The 15,167-nt window shown below is 39.7% G+C and overlaps 1 protein-coding gene across 8 annotated transcripts in view; it reads right to left on the bottom strand.

The window, feature by feature from the left end:
- The window catches only part of LOC148039979 (protein HLB1-like), a 113,242-nt gene that overhangs the window by 79,562 nt on the left and 18,513 nt on the right, over positions 1-15,167 (bottom strand). For all 8 annotated transcript variants that reach the window (XM_087695486.1, XM_087695495.1, XM_087695478.1 and 5 more), the window contains exon 2: positions 196-318. In XM_087695486.1, the coding sequence (XP_087551612.1) occupies positions 196-318 (123 nt within the window). The remainder of the gene's footprint in view (positions 1-195; positions 319-15,167) is intronic.

Here is a 15,167-nt window from a genome sequence, read left to right as displayed (position 1 = left end):
AATATTGCTTCCACCTCTCCCATTGTGTACAAGAGACTCTCCCCACAAAGCAGCCAATTGGAAGCGTGGTTCTCTTGTTTCCAACCCTATATTTCTTGAATCTTTGTTGTTATATTCCTTACCATGAATATCAATTTTTGTTTTATGAAATAGAAGGATCATCTCCAAACAAAAAACCAGGCAAGCATAAGTTACCTTTTTGCAGCAAATGCAAGAATTCTCTGCCGAGAGTGTACTTCATCTCCAAATGCAACTGCATTGTACAAAACATCTCCACCCATTGTAGAAAATCCCAATAAGTGTTGTTCTGCTTCATTGCTGAATTCAAAACAGAATAATAGAACATGTCACATCTTTACAAGGATATGCAAAAACTGCAAAAAGGATATGCCACAAGCATAGAAGTTCAGCAAGCATAATTTACTCGTGATAAGAACATTTGTCAATCTACTGATGAAACCAAATAAAATAAGTGAAAAATGAGGTAGCAATAAAAGCACAAATTTTTAGGCTTCACTTTGCATCAACAATCAGCCAGTATAAGCATAAGCCTACTCAACAACTTAATCTAGAGAAATAATGGAACCAAGAAAGCACTTGTAGAAACAAAACCTTGGTCTCACTTCAAAAAAGTGCTGTCAATAACATTACTAGTCTTTCAATGAGTAGGATTATTTTACGTTGTTACTTAGGACATTACTTGGAACCGTGCTGGGATGATGTGCCTTGAACAATGAACAATGTAAATTATGGACTGTCTGGAAAGGACTATTTTCCTTAGGGAAGGACTGGTTTCCTTTAGGATATATGTTAGGTTGTTTGCCTCATTTTGTTCATGATTATATACTGATTTAGACGCCCAAACAGCCGGGAAATATTCAGTTCATTGCAGGTGACCTCCCCTGAGTCTTCACCAGGAATAAGTTGAGATTGCATGTCCATCTCCATAGTAACAAGGGATGGCAATTCCTACCCCCATGCCATTCCTGTTCCTGTCCCCAAGCCCATCCCATGTTACTATGAGCAGCACTTGGAAATCCCTGCATAGGAGTGGCCCATGGAGTCTGTGACAATGCATCATAAGAAGATGGGAATCCATGTGTTTGGAAGGTCGATAAGTGGGGAGGTGAGTGGCCGGGGATAGTGAGTGGGATGCCCATCATAGCCATCCCAAGGTGAAAAGAAGTGCTCACTTGCGAGAATGTGGAAGGCACAATATTAGAGGGTAGCATTCCCCCTAATGATGTACCAGTGAGTAAAGAGAGTGTGACATGAGCGTAGGTAGAATATGGTGTGGAGAAAGAGAAGGTGCTAGGAGCAGAGATGGGAGGATCCAACTACCAGTGTGCTAGATGCGGAAGTGGAGTGCAATCCAAGGTTTTGGAAGAGAGGAAATCCACATGTGGGTTAGAAGAGGGTGGGATGGGAGGGATTTAAGAAGATTCATTTACATGATCAAATGAAACAGAAGATATAGATATACCTACTAAAGGATGTCTACTTCGAGAGGCCCCTCAATTGAAGTTTATATATTGAAAATGATTGCCACAGGGACGTGAAATTTTGAGATACTTTAATCTTGCTAATAACATTTGATTAAGTTATTAATCAAATGTGTAAGGTTGTTTAGCACATGTGATGCACATGGCAGTTATTTCATGGTAGCGGGCAAAGGACCCCGAGAATGCCATGGGTATCAAAGGCAAAAGTTGTGATAAGTTATGCCCACTGGGTTTTGGTGGTCGGTTGGTGTCAATTTTGACCCTTGAAATTTGTTTAACCAATAACTATCAATGGTGACACTAAGGACCAGTATTAATTAGTTAGTTAATGTCAATCTAAGTATCAACAAAGGTTGGGGACCACTCCAAGTTGCAAATGGCCTAGCCAATTTAATTATAGATGTGCATATTCAATTTTAGGCAGGGTCAGAAGAGCTGAAATCAATTTTCAAAATTATTTAATTCTAAAATTTAATTTAATGACTAGATAATGCTGAAAAATGGGTCTAGAAGGCTCCCACTATGAGAGTGTGCAATGGAGAGAGGAAAGTGAACACGGAGAGAAGGAGACAAAGAGAACCTAGGAGAGAGAAGAAACGATGTGACTACAATGGCTGAAGGTACAAGGCTACAACAGTCAGCCCCAACATGCAACTCTACGTGTCACTGTGGGAGCCAGACAATAGCAGGGGGATGAGAGAATGGGGAGAGCTAGCTGATCACAAAGGATCAATGATGGATAATGAAAGTGAGAGGCAGGCTGCCTATATATAGGCGCAAAAGAAAAAAAACCCTAAATGTGGTCAAACCTCTAAAAATTAGCCAAAAGTGCACAAAAAGAAATGCACTAATGTGCCCTCCATCTAAAGTATTTAAAACACATAAAATCACATACAAATACAATGTCAAAGCTCCTAATGTCCTCTTCGATTCAAACCGAGGCTCACAAGCAAGATATGACAACACAAAACACACATGAAGTGAACACTGAGAAAAGGAGACAAAGAAAATGCAAGAGAGAGAGAACAATATGACTGCAATGGCTGAAGGTACAAGGCTATAACAGTCAAACCCAACACACAGCTCTACGTATCAATGTAGGCTAGGCGCCAGACAATAACACGGGGATGAGAGAATGAGAAGAGCTGGCTGATTACAAAGGATCAATAATGGATGATAAAAGTGGGAGGGCAAGCTGCCTATATATAGGTGCAAAAGAGGGAAAAATCCTAAATGTAGTCAAACCCTAAAAAATAGCCAAAAGTGCATAAAAAGAAATGCACTAATGTGCCCTCCGTCTAAAGTGTCTAAAACACATAAAATAATAGACAAATACAATGTCAGAGCTCATAATGTCCTCGTCTGAAGCCAGTGAAGGAGCAAGACCCCCTCTCCATATAAACATCTATTCAACCGGAACGCCACCAAAGGGCAATGGAAACGGAGAGGTGAAACCAACCTTCCTTCCGTGGATGGGTGGTAATTCCCTGATTACAACTTAGTTATAGCAACAACATTTATTACAAAGCTGAGAAATGCAAATTAACTCACAATGCTGGACAATGGACACCATGTCGGCCCCAAAACTAGCACCCCTTTCAGTAATTCTTTAACTTCATTAAATAAGAAGTTGATATACAATGGGATTTTCCCAATCCTTTTTGGTATTCCAACTCCCCTTGCTGTCCAAAATGACCAGCAAGTCTTCAATCTGATTTGCCCCTTGATTCATGCAATTAATTGGCCTTCGCCCGCTTTGATGGAGATGGAAAATGCCCCAAATTCGTTCATATTGGACCCTTCACTTGAATTTGACTTAGAACAGCTTCATCCCTGTTGAATCCAAGTCTTGGAGCTTCCAATTTTCGGCATGCTTCTCGAAGCTATTGCTAAACCCTAATTTTAGCGTTGCAGATTAGGGTTTACAGCAAAGAAATCTGAAATTTCTCAACCTCTGGAGATCTTAATGCTATAATCTTCGGAGCAAGGCTGTGGAAAGCCTAGGAGATGAGAGAGAATGCTGAGGAGAGAGAAATTTCAGACTTTCTTCATGAAGAACTTTGAAAAATCTGTCATTTACTACTGCTACCCTATCTCAACAGCTTGTAGATGCAAAGAACTGAAGAAAATCAATCATTTACTGATGCTTCCTTGTCTCAACAGCCTATAGATGTTGTCACCTGCTATTGATTGATCTTCTCTTACCCTTGGCTGCCTCAAAAGGTCCTCCAATGGCTGCAAATCAGACCAATAGCATCTCCTCCCTCTCTCTTGCAGGCTGAGTGCACTAAAATGCTTCTTTCCAACCTCTAAACACGTTTTTCAATCTTGTATGGGCATTTTTGACAAGTGGCAGCCTTCCCAAATGGTTTTTCTAGCATTATCCATAATTAAATATTAATTTTCAATCTTTGAAAACTGAAAATTAATCTAGCAATTATTTCATGCCCAAAAAATAATCTGACTAGTCAATAATTAAATTGGCTAGACAACTTACATTCCTTATATCTCTGGCCAATAATTAAATTGGCTAGATAACTTTCATTCTTGAGTGTCTCTGCGCCATCTTTGACCATAAAATTGGCATTAGGTACCATTAAACGCCACTTCTCTAGTATCACCAACTGACACTTATGGCCAAATGAATAACCTAGGCCAACAACAGGCACCACATACCACCAAGTACTTGTGCAGCATAACTTATAGCAACTTTTGCCTTTGACATCCCGTGATTTCTTGGAGTCCCAAGCTTGTAAATTTACTCTAACCCCAATTACACCTCACATGTGCAACATTTACTATAATCATGTGATTAAAAAGTGATGGATGGGTGAGCCAAACCTCTAACCTAACTATGAGACAATAGAGGGAAACTATCGAAGGCGCCATAAGTTGCATAGAAACACCAAGGATCAAGGGCTAAGCGGCAAGAAATGATGGCTTGATGACGAAGAAAAAGAATAGCCACATAAAAGAAAGACCCAAAGTAGACTGGAAACCTTGAAGCAACTCTTACGATCCTAGGAAGCCCCCTCTCCATATAAACATCCGATCAAACAAAAGGCCACCAAAGGGCAATGGAAACGAAGAAGCCTCAAACAGATCACTCCAAAAAACTCTAGTCAAGGATAGGTAAGCCAAACCTAGGGAAGTTGGGGTATCGACGTTCCTCTTCCAATCCCCAATTGTATGTCCACACCTCAGCTGGAGGGCACACGTTCATGCTTTATGTGGATGATCTTATTTTGACAAGTGACCATGCCTAAAAGTTCAAGAAGACTAAGGCGATACTACACAAGGTGTTCGAGATTATGGATATGGGTCTTCTTCATTTCTTTTTAGGCAATGAGATTTACCACTCCAAGAGGGGTTTTCATCTCCCAACAGTAGTATATGCAAAAGCTTTTGGCCACGTTTGAGATGGAGGGATGTAAGGCCAATTCCACTCCTATAGATCCAAACTGGAAGGCTACAGTCCATGCAACTTCTCCCGGAACAGATACTACCCACTACAGGCAGTTGATTGGATCCTTGATTTGGCTTCTTAATACTCCAATTGATTTGTGCATTCCTGTAGGTCTGTTGGCCAGGTTCATGAGCGAACCCAAGCTCGTACATTGGCAAGCTACTATGAGGATTTTGCAGTTCTTGAGAGGGACCACTGATCTTGGTATTCATTATCTAGCAAGTACTAAAGATTCCCCTTTGGTTATTACAAGCTAGACAAATTCTAATTGGGCCAAAGATGTTGGCCACTAGAGATCAACAACAAGATATTGTTTTACTTTGGGTGTAGGTGTTATCTCATGGAGTAGTAAGAAGCAATCCATTGTTGCCCTTTCTTCCACAGAAGCGGAGTATACAACGGCATCCTCTACCACATGTGAGCCAGTATGGCTTCGGCGATTACTAGGAGAGCTTGGTTATCCTCAGATAAGTCCTATGACACTTCATTGCAACAATGAGAGTTGCATTGCTTTGGCATAGACATTGAGATTCAATACCATTTCATTCGAGAGAAGATCTTGGATGAGACCATTGATGTGGTTTACTGTAAGAAGGATAATCTTGTAGATTTGTTTACGAAGGCGCTTCCTCAACTTCTTCCCTGGCATCACTCCAGATCCCTGAGCCTTATGCCGGGTCCAAGAACTGAGAGGGGGTATTAGAAATTAGTCATCCCCTGGACTAGCATTTCTCAGGTTACCATTGGTGCAATCAGTTCTCTCGAAGGTATTCTTGGAGGGCATTATTCATTATTCATTATTCATGTCAATCAGTGGGCATTTTCAGCAAACACAATGTACAAGCAATTTGTCAAGCAGGCGATGATGCCATGTGGTAGCTGGAGGACTAATCGATGATTATTTTAACCATTTATATTGTAGTCAACAGCTTTTTAATCAAGCCGATTTAGGCCCAGTTGGCAACCTACCCACACACAAGTGAGGAAGAAAATAAAGGCTAATCATATGGCACGCTTGTTTTTGCAGCACATCTTTAAGTATCATGGTATACCAAAGTCGACGTCAATTATCAAGACCCTCCGATGACTAGTTTATTTTGGAAGGGGTTGTTTAAGAATATGGGTACTATGCTGAAATTCTCATCATCCTTCCATCCATAGACAGATGATCAGTTCACTAGAAAAGCTCCATTTGAGGTGGTTGAGGGTGGCAAGAAAGTACCATACTAAGGATAAGATCTTTGAGGCTAATCGTTATGTGAAAATTTTGGATGCAGCCTATGCAGAGATAAAATATGCACTTCAAAGGTCACAAGAAAAGCAAGAGGGCAGCTAATTGCCATAGATATGCTTTGCAATTTGCAGAGGGAATTTACGTACTGCTGCATTTTGAAAAGGCAAGGCTAAAAAAGATGAAAGGAAGAGAGAGATTGTGTCCAAACTTGAGTATGAGATACTATGGGCCCTTCCAAGTGTTGGAAAAGATCATGGATGTGACACATCAGCCGAAATTACCTTCACAGTGACGGATACACAATGCCTTTCGTGTTTGATTTGTTGAGGTGATGTGCTAGAGGATATGTCTACTGAAATTCAGCCTGTGGTTGAGGAGCTGGATGAAATCTTGGTACTTGATCAAATTTTGGCACATAAAGAAAGCAAGGCTAGAGTTAAAGGTTCGAAGAGATATTTTGTGAAGTTTCAGAACTATTCACCAATGGATGCAAAATGGATGGAAGAGGATGACTTGGCAAACCATCCTCAATTTTGTTGCAACTTTACCTAGATGCCTTTCAGTTAGAGCCGGGCTCAGTCAGGTTCAACAAAGCAAGGGTCCGAAGCATTGCCCAATGCTCAAGCGGGAGATAGCACTTCCATTCTACCAATTTTGGACAACTCTCGTATATGGTGGATCTTGGATGTATTCAATATGCATCCTATGCTAATAGTATGTCTCCATGAGGTCACTATTTTGGTATGCTAGCCACTATGAGATGTATACAGATGAGTCTCGTTACCGCGGCTCTGAAACTATACTTTTGCATCACTTTGGCATCAATTTATGACCAATTGGGCATGATCTTTTGTCTAAGTTTTAAAATCAATTTCTCATTAGTTTGAGAATCGTTTATGGTCACTTTTGGGATTAGTTTTGCATTAGTTATTGATCGGTTTTTGCAATCATTTTGTGATCAATTTAGACTCACATTTGCACAATTTGTGATCAGTTCTCAAATCAGCAAGTGATCAGTTTATGCTCAGTTTTCAATGGTTTACAGCTGGTTCCATAGACAGCAGCATATTAGTGAATGCCATGAACAGTTTCAGCCATGGTTTATGTTGAGAATATACTTTGCTATAGTTGTGAAGTCAAAATAGTTGAGAAACATGAGTTATGGAAGCATCTAATGGGTTTCTAGCAACAGTTCTGGACTGTTTTTCAAATTTATGTCATGTTAATACTGGCTAGAAATTTTCAGCAAGGTTTAGGGCATGTGCCATGGTTAGACAATAGTGGCTAACGTTGTGACCATGATGCCTTATGGGAATTCCAGTGCTTTTCCTTTGCCATAATGCAATGCAATCGAGGACAATTGCAAGGATTTCAAGGGGGAGGTTTGTCATTGGAACGTGAAATTTTGAGATTCTTTAATCTTAATAATAGCATTTGAATAAGTTATTGTGACATTAATGTGACATTAAAAGTGATATTTAATGTCACATTAAGGTCATAAATATGGAATGTGACATGTGACATTAAAAGTGATATTTAATGTCACATTAAGGTAAATCTAGGGGAACATGCACGAGAATGACCGTCCGGGCTCTTGGGCGCCCGAACGGGGTTAAGGGGAGCCTAGAGAGTAAGGGAGTCTAGGAATAGTAGGACTTCAGGAAGTTGACGGCTGGCAAAGGAATCCGGGTAGAGGGCCAGCACTTATCTAGGCGTGGTTGGGAGGAGAATGATACTCGTGCTTTCATCGTTTTTGTGGATCGGTCTCTCCACCATCTATCATTGGTATCAGAGCCTATGGTTCAATGTCTCAGATCGTTAATCGTTCGTCAAACTGTCAGAAATCCGTCAGGTTGTCAGTCGCCAGTCAGGCCGTCAGTCTTTTGTAAGTCGCGTGAGTACCAGGCGACGGGTCGTGAAGAAAAACGAAAGGGAGAAGCGCCACGTCACATCGCGTGAGTACTAGGTGCCGTGAAAACGCGACGGGACGGGCCGTGAAGGAAAAAACAAAAGGGGAGAAGCGCCACGTCACATTAATGTGACATCCTACGTTACGGGCAGAAAAAGAAAAAGAAAAGCGTGGGTCGCGAGGACCAGACCAGGCGTGGGACCAGATCAAGGGTGGAGTCGCCAGTATCAGACGTGGGGTCGTGAAAAAACGTGACTCTGTCACGACTGTTGTTGACGGGCAATTGTGACTGCTCCTGAGACGGATATGACTGCGACTGCTGTGAGAGGCACAGAAGAATGTCATATACGACTGAAGTCAGGAAATTGAATTTCCAGCATGATTACTTCACTGTTCTAATCTGGGAAGATACAATTTGTTTCTTATTCTTCGAGTTTCTTTCCGAATCAATAGCCACTATCTGCCATTAAAAATCAGGGAAGAACTTTACTTGTATGCAAATTTCTTATTTTTGCTTTCCAATTCCAATGTATTAATGGCAGAAAAAGGGAAAGAAAGGGTAATGGAAAGTTCTAGTTCTGGGGATCAACCTATGGTAGATCCCCATGAACCAGACATGCAAGAAGAACAATGGGAAGAATTTTTTGCCACGCGAGAGCAATTTGATAATCTTACTGCTCGTGTGCAAACTCAGGGGGTTCAAATGGAATTTTTAACCCAAACACTTACTGAAATAAAATCTCAATTAACTTTATTGTTGGAAAGAGATAAAAATAAGATAGAAACCTCGGATGTCCCATCTTCATCGAAAGATTTAGATGTGACTATGCGAGATCCTAAAGAACCCCAAACTTACCATAAATTGAGGGATAATCCAGTTCTAAAAGATATGAAACCACCTCAATTTTACGGGGAGGAAAAAGATAGGAATAAAGACACCATCTTTAATTTCCTCCAAAAATGGAAAGATTTACATAAATTAAAAAATACCCCACCACATCTCCAAGCACTGGAGGCTAGTTTAACTTTGGGGCCCAAAGCATATAAGTGGTGGCGAACTTTAAAGGAGGCGAATAAAATACCTGAAACTTGGGCTCAATTTGAATCCGTCTTTTTGAAAGAATTTCTTCCTGAGAATGAAATGGAAAGAAATTGGGAAGATTGGGATTATGTCAGACAAAAGGGAGGGCCCTTGCTGACATATCTGGAGGAATATCATGAGATAATCCTCAAACTGGAAGGAATAGATGAATTCCAAAAAACAAGAGGATTCATTAGGGGACTAGATAAAGCCTGTAAAAAGAAAGTAAAACGGAGTTTACCTAAGACGCTGGAAGAGGCAATTAAATTTGCATTAATTTTATGAAGATAGTATGCGTCCAGGTACACTCACTAGTCTCACTGATACGGAGCCCAAGTCTAAGGAATTGGAAATCTCAAAATTTGTAGGCAAATTTAAAAGGAAAATGCCATTTTCCAAGGGTAAAAAACAACCTTTTGAAAAGAAACCATATATGAGGCCAAAGTTAAGTCCTGATGACTTTGATAAGGCCAAAAAAGAAAAGTTGTGTTTTAATTGCCTATCCCCTAACCATGCTGCTTGGAATTGCCCTCAAAAGAAAAAGGGGGAAGACAAAGGAAAGGATAAGGACAAGGGCAAGGGAAAAGAAAAACAAATCCATGTAGTGCAGACCTTAGAATTAAAGGGCCATGAAAAATATAAATCTTTAGAGGTCTTGCACATGGATGTACAACATAAGTGTTGTATGTCAACTTCTATGTGGCAGCCTACTTTTGGGCCACATGATTTACTTAGAGTACATGGATTGATAGCTGGAAAAAGGGTTAGAGTCATGATTGATGACTCTGCCACACATAATTTTTAAATTATGCACTTGTCAAAAAATTGAAACTTCCCCAACAAAAGAGTGGGCATCAATATGTTGTTCGTATGATGCAAGGCCAAGACAATAAAATATGGGATACAATGGTATCCAATTTGGAAATTGAGATTCAAGAATATAAAGACAAACTCGATTTCCAAATAATGAACATGGAAAGAGCTGATATTGCTCTAGGGAGAGAGTGGCTATGGGGATTGGAACCATCCTTAAAACGTAGTTATCACCATAATACACTCGAATTCGAAAGGGATGGTAAGACTTTTGTCATTCAAGGTGAACATGAAGTATCTGATAATCCTTTGCTGTGCTCTACTGAAGTTCAGAAGCTGATAAAGAAGGAAATTTGTGAGGTATATATGCTATGGTCTCTTCCTGTTCAGAATACTTTTACTTTCTGTAATATTAAGCAACAATTTTCTTATGTTTGTGAGTTGAATGTTAATAATGAATTGAATAGTTTGTTAGATGATTTTAAAGATGTGTTTCCTTCTGATTTACCAAGTGGCCTTCCACCAGATAGGGGTGATATAAATCACCCAATTGATATAAATAAGGATACACACCCAATTTCAAAACCACCGTATAGGTTAAGTGAAACACAGCATCAAGAAGTTGAAAGACAAATTAAGGATTACCTGGATAAAGGGTTTATTCAACCCAGTAATTCACCTTGGGCTTCACCAATTTTATTGGTCAAGAAAAAAGATGGTTCTATGCGACTTTGTGTTGACTATAGAGCACTGAATAAAATAACGGTGAAGAATAAATTTCCTATGCCCAGAATGAAAGATCTTTTTGATCAATTGCAAGGGGCAAAATTCTTCACAAAGATAGATTTAAGATCAGGCTATCACCAAATAAGAATTAAGGCACAAGATGTTTCCAAGACGGCATTTCGTACTAGATACGGGCATTATGATTTTTTGGTGATGCCTTTTGGCCTCACTAATGCACCAGCTACCTTTATGAAGCTGATGAATAGTGTTTTACGGCCCTATCTAGGACATTTTGTAGTAGTCTTCTTGGATGATATCTTGATCTTTAGTAAATCAAGAGACGAACATTTGGAACACTTACAATTAGTATTCCAACTGTTAAGAACACATTCCCTTTATGCGAAGAAAACTAAATGTGAATTCTTTGCACAAGAGGTCAAATATCTGGGGCATATTATCTCGAAAGAGGAAATCAACATGGATCCAGAAAAAGTAAGGGCAATTATTGAATGGCCACCTCCAAGGAACCTGGAAGAGCTGCAGATCTTCCTAGGTTTATCTGGATTTTATCGTAGATTCATTCGAGATTATGCCAAAATAGCTGTTCCAATGACAGACCAACTTAAAGGGAAAGGGAAAAGTTTTAATTGGGGAACAGACCAAAATGAAAGTTTTCAAAAACTTAAGGTAGCTATTGCTACAGCTCCAGTATTATTAATAGTGGATCCCAATAAACCATTTGTGGTTGAAGCTGATGCCAGTGATAAGGCAATAGACGCGGTCTTATTACAAGAAGATCGACCAGTTGCTTTTGAAAGCAAGAAATTAGATCGTGCAAAACAGAATTATTCTGTTTATGAGAGGGAGCTGTATGCAATAGTACATGCAATGAAGAAATGGAGGCACTATTTGTATGGTGCCAAACTTTTGATTTTATCGGATCACGAAAGCATTAAGTGGCTTAATGATCAACCGGATTTACACGAGCGTAAAGCCAGATGGGCCGAACTCCTCCAAGAGTTCGACTATGAGATAAGATATAGAAAAGAAAAGTATAATATCGTAGCTGATGCACTCAACAGAATGCCCATCATTAATGAATTGAGTTTTACTCAGTTCACTTTCAATTTGCTTGAATCTTTAAAAGGAAAATGCCAGGTTGATCCGGCATATTCCAACATATGGGAAGCAATAAAAAATGGGGATCCAAATGAAAGTGCTTCTACTGAGGAAGGAATATCTGAGGATGTTCAACAAGGAAATGGAGCATCAGGGGTTGCTCAAACTGGATTCAAGTGGAAGAATTTTACCATTGATAATGGTTATTTACTCTACAAGCGTAGGGTATGTGTCCCGAAAGATACAGAAATAAGGCGCCAGATACTCTTTGAGTGTCATGATACCCCTAGTGCGGGACATCCAGGAGTTAATAAGACTTATAGTCTTATTAAAAGGCAGTTCTATTGGCCTGGAATGAATAAGGACGTCCTTGACTAGGTGGTCAAATGTAATAAATGCCAGGTTAATAAAGCTGAAAGATTAAAATGGGAGGACTTCTCCATCCATTAGAAATTCCTTCGGGAAAATGGGAGAGTATCTCCATGGACTTTATTGTTGCTTTACCTAGAACACAGAGGGGGCACGACTCTGTGTGGGTGATTGTGGATAGGTTAACCAAAATGGCTAGGTTTATTCCAACTTCAACTGATGTTAAAACACCAGAATTGGCTAGATTGTTCGTAGAGAACATATATCGATTGTATGGCCTTCCGGCAAATATAGTTTCTGATCGAGACAGAAAATTTGATAGCCATTTTTGGCGTGCGGTATTTAGGAAATTGGATACTAAACTTAGCATGAGTACGGCGGATCACCCGCAAACAGATGGGCAAACTGAAAGGGTTAACCAAATTCTTGAAGATATGCTTAGGGCATATGTAAGTAAAAGGCAAACTAATTGGGAAGAGTATTTACCGATAGCAGAGTTTGCATATAACACTGCCAAGCACTCTTCCACTGGATATAGTCCATTTATGTTAATGTATGGGTTTCAGCCCAGAGCTCCTTTTGCAGTAGGACTGCATAAGGAAAAGGTTCAGGCAACTAATGACTTTTTGGAGGATATGAATAGTATGTTAAAATTTGCTCAAGAAAATATTAAAAAAGCTCAAAATCGAGCTAGAGCATATGCAGATCCTCACCGAAGAGACATCTCCTTTAAAGAAGGAGAATTGGTCTATCTTAAGGTGCCTGAGCAAACCAAAACTATGAAAAAGGGACATTGTCCAAAGCTTTCACCAAGGTATTGTGGTCCTTTCATAATACTTAAAAGAGTGGGAGAAGTGGCTTACAAGCTCCAACTACCTGCTGGCAGTAAAATACATCCAGTTTTTCATGTAAGCAAATTAAGGAAGAAGCTGGGTGATTTGGATAATCTAATCTTAAATGATGATATTGAGGAGTTATTCTATGACCAATCTAATCCACATGAACCAGAAAAAATATTAAATGTTCATAATAGGCGAACGAGGAATACTATTTATCAAGAATGTTTGGTTAAGTGGAAAGATTGTTCAGAAGAAAGCTCAACATGGGAGCGAGTAGGTACTTTAAAGAAAAGGTTTCCCGATTTACAGTTAGACCTTCCAAATATCGTTTTCGAGGACGAAACCGATTCTTAAGGGGAAGGAAATGTGACATTAATGTGACATTAAAAGTGATATTTAATGTCACATTAAGGCCATAAATATGGAATGTGACATGTGACATTAAAAGTGATATTTAATGTCACATTAAGGTAAATCTAGGGGAACATGCACGAGAATGACCGTCCGGGCTCTTGGGCGCCCGAACGGGTTTAAGGGGAGTCTAGAGAGTAAGGGAGTCCAGGAATCGTAGAACTTCAGGAAGTTGACGGCTGGCAAAGGAATCTGGGTAGAGGGCCAGCACTTATCTAGGCGTGGTTGGGAAGAGAATGATACTCGTGCTTTCATCGTTTTTGTGGATCGGTCTCTCCACCATCTATCAGTTATTAATCAAATGTGCAAGATTGTTTAGCACATGTGATGCACATAGCACATATTTCATGGTAACAGGCCAAGCACCTCAAGGATGTAGTGGATATCAAAGGCAAAAATTGTGATAAGTTATGCCAACTGGATTTTTGTAGTCAATTGGTGTCAATTTTAACCCTAAGACAATTGTTTGGAAAATAAGTGTCAGTGGTGACAGTAGGGACTAGTATTAATTAATTAATTAATTAATGCCAAACTAAGGGTCAACATAGGTTAGGGACCACTCCAAGTCACAAATGGCCTAGCCAATTTAATTATGGATGAACACATTTAATTTTGGGCAAGGTCAAAATAGCTTAAATTAATTTTCATGATTATTTAATTTTGAAAATTAATTTGATGGCTGGATAATGCTAAAAAACGAGTTTAGAAAGCTACCACTTAACAAAAATGCCAATGCAAACTAAGAAAACGTTTTTGGGGGCATTCAATCAGTTTTCAGCTAGTAAAAGAGAGAGAGAAGGCTGTTGATCATTTTCTGAGCAGAGAAACAACAATTGGCTACAAGCGACACCCAATAGAGGGCTCCAGGAGGAGGCAAGCAACAAGGAAACATCCTATAGGGGCTGGCAACAACTGATGAATGTTGGCAATAGCATTTTGGGGGGTGTCTGGCAATAGGTAACTATATTAAATGTAGACTGGAGCAAGCAACAAACAAATTCTAGGGTTTTCTCGGAAGAAAATTAGATTTCTCTCTCATCTTGGCTTTCACTCACCTTTTCCAATCCATTCTCAGGAGATCTCAGCATATCTTAACTGTTTGGAGCAGATCTCACCTAGATTTGGTGGACGATAGAGGGAATTCTACTGTTAAAACCCTAAATTTTTGCAAAAGTTAGAGTTTACCAGTCACCTCAAGACCCATGCCATCCATATAAGGCATCATACCCTGAAATCAACACCTGCAATTTCGGCAAATTTGCTGATTATTGGACTAGCAAGGGGCTTTTGGATCAACCAAGGAGATTGTGGAATCTTGGCTTGTAATAAATCCATTGGCAATTGAGATAAAGAAATACCGAAAGGGGTGCTAGTTTGGGGGCCAACAAGAGTCCGTTGTCCAAGAATTTTTTAAGTAAGGTGTGCATTTCAATTTATGTTTATTTGCTGATTGCTATAATTAAGTGCTTGATCAAGGAATTACCATCCCTCCAAGAAGGAATACTAGTTTCAATGATCCAGATCCTGCACACCAAAAGGAGGAATAGGAGAGGGTTTTGATTCATGCAACTCAAAGGGATTGTAGAAACCTAACATCAGGCCTGGTTGAGATGAAGAAAATGGATCGCTAGTCATTCCAAATGTCGTATGTCCTCCATGATCAGAGAGGTGGCTAGACTCACTAACCAGTCCAATCCA

This window comes from Lygodium microphyllum, chromosome 2 (assembly GCF_053477565.2).
Source record: "Lygodium microphyllum isolate KBCC chromosome 2, Lygodium_microphyllum_v1.1.10, whole genome shotgun sequence".
Lineage (NCBI taxonomy): Eukaryota > Viridiplantae > Streptophyta > Polypodiopsida > Schizaeales > Lygodiaceae > Lygodium > Lygodium microphyllum.
This window is presented reverse-complemented; position numbering and strand designations above follow the sequence as displayed.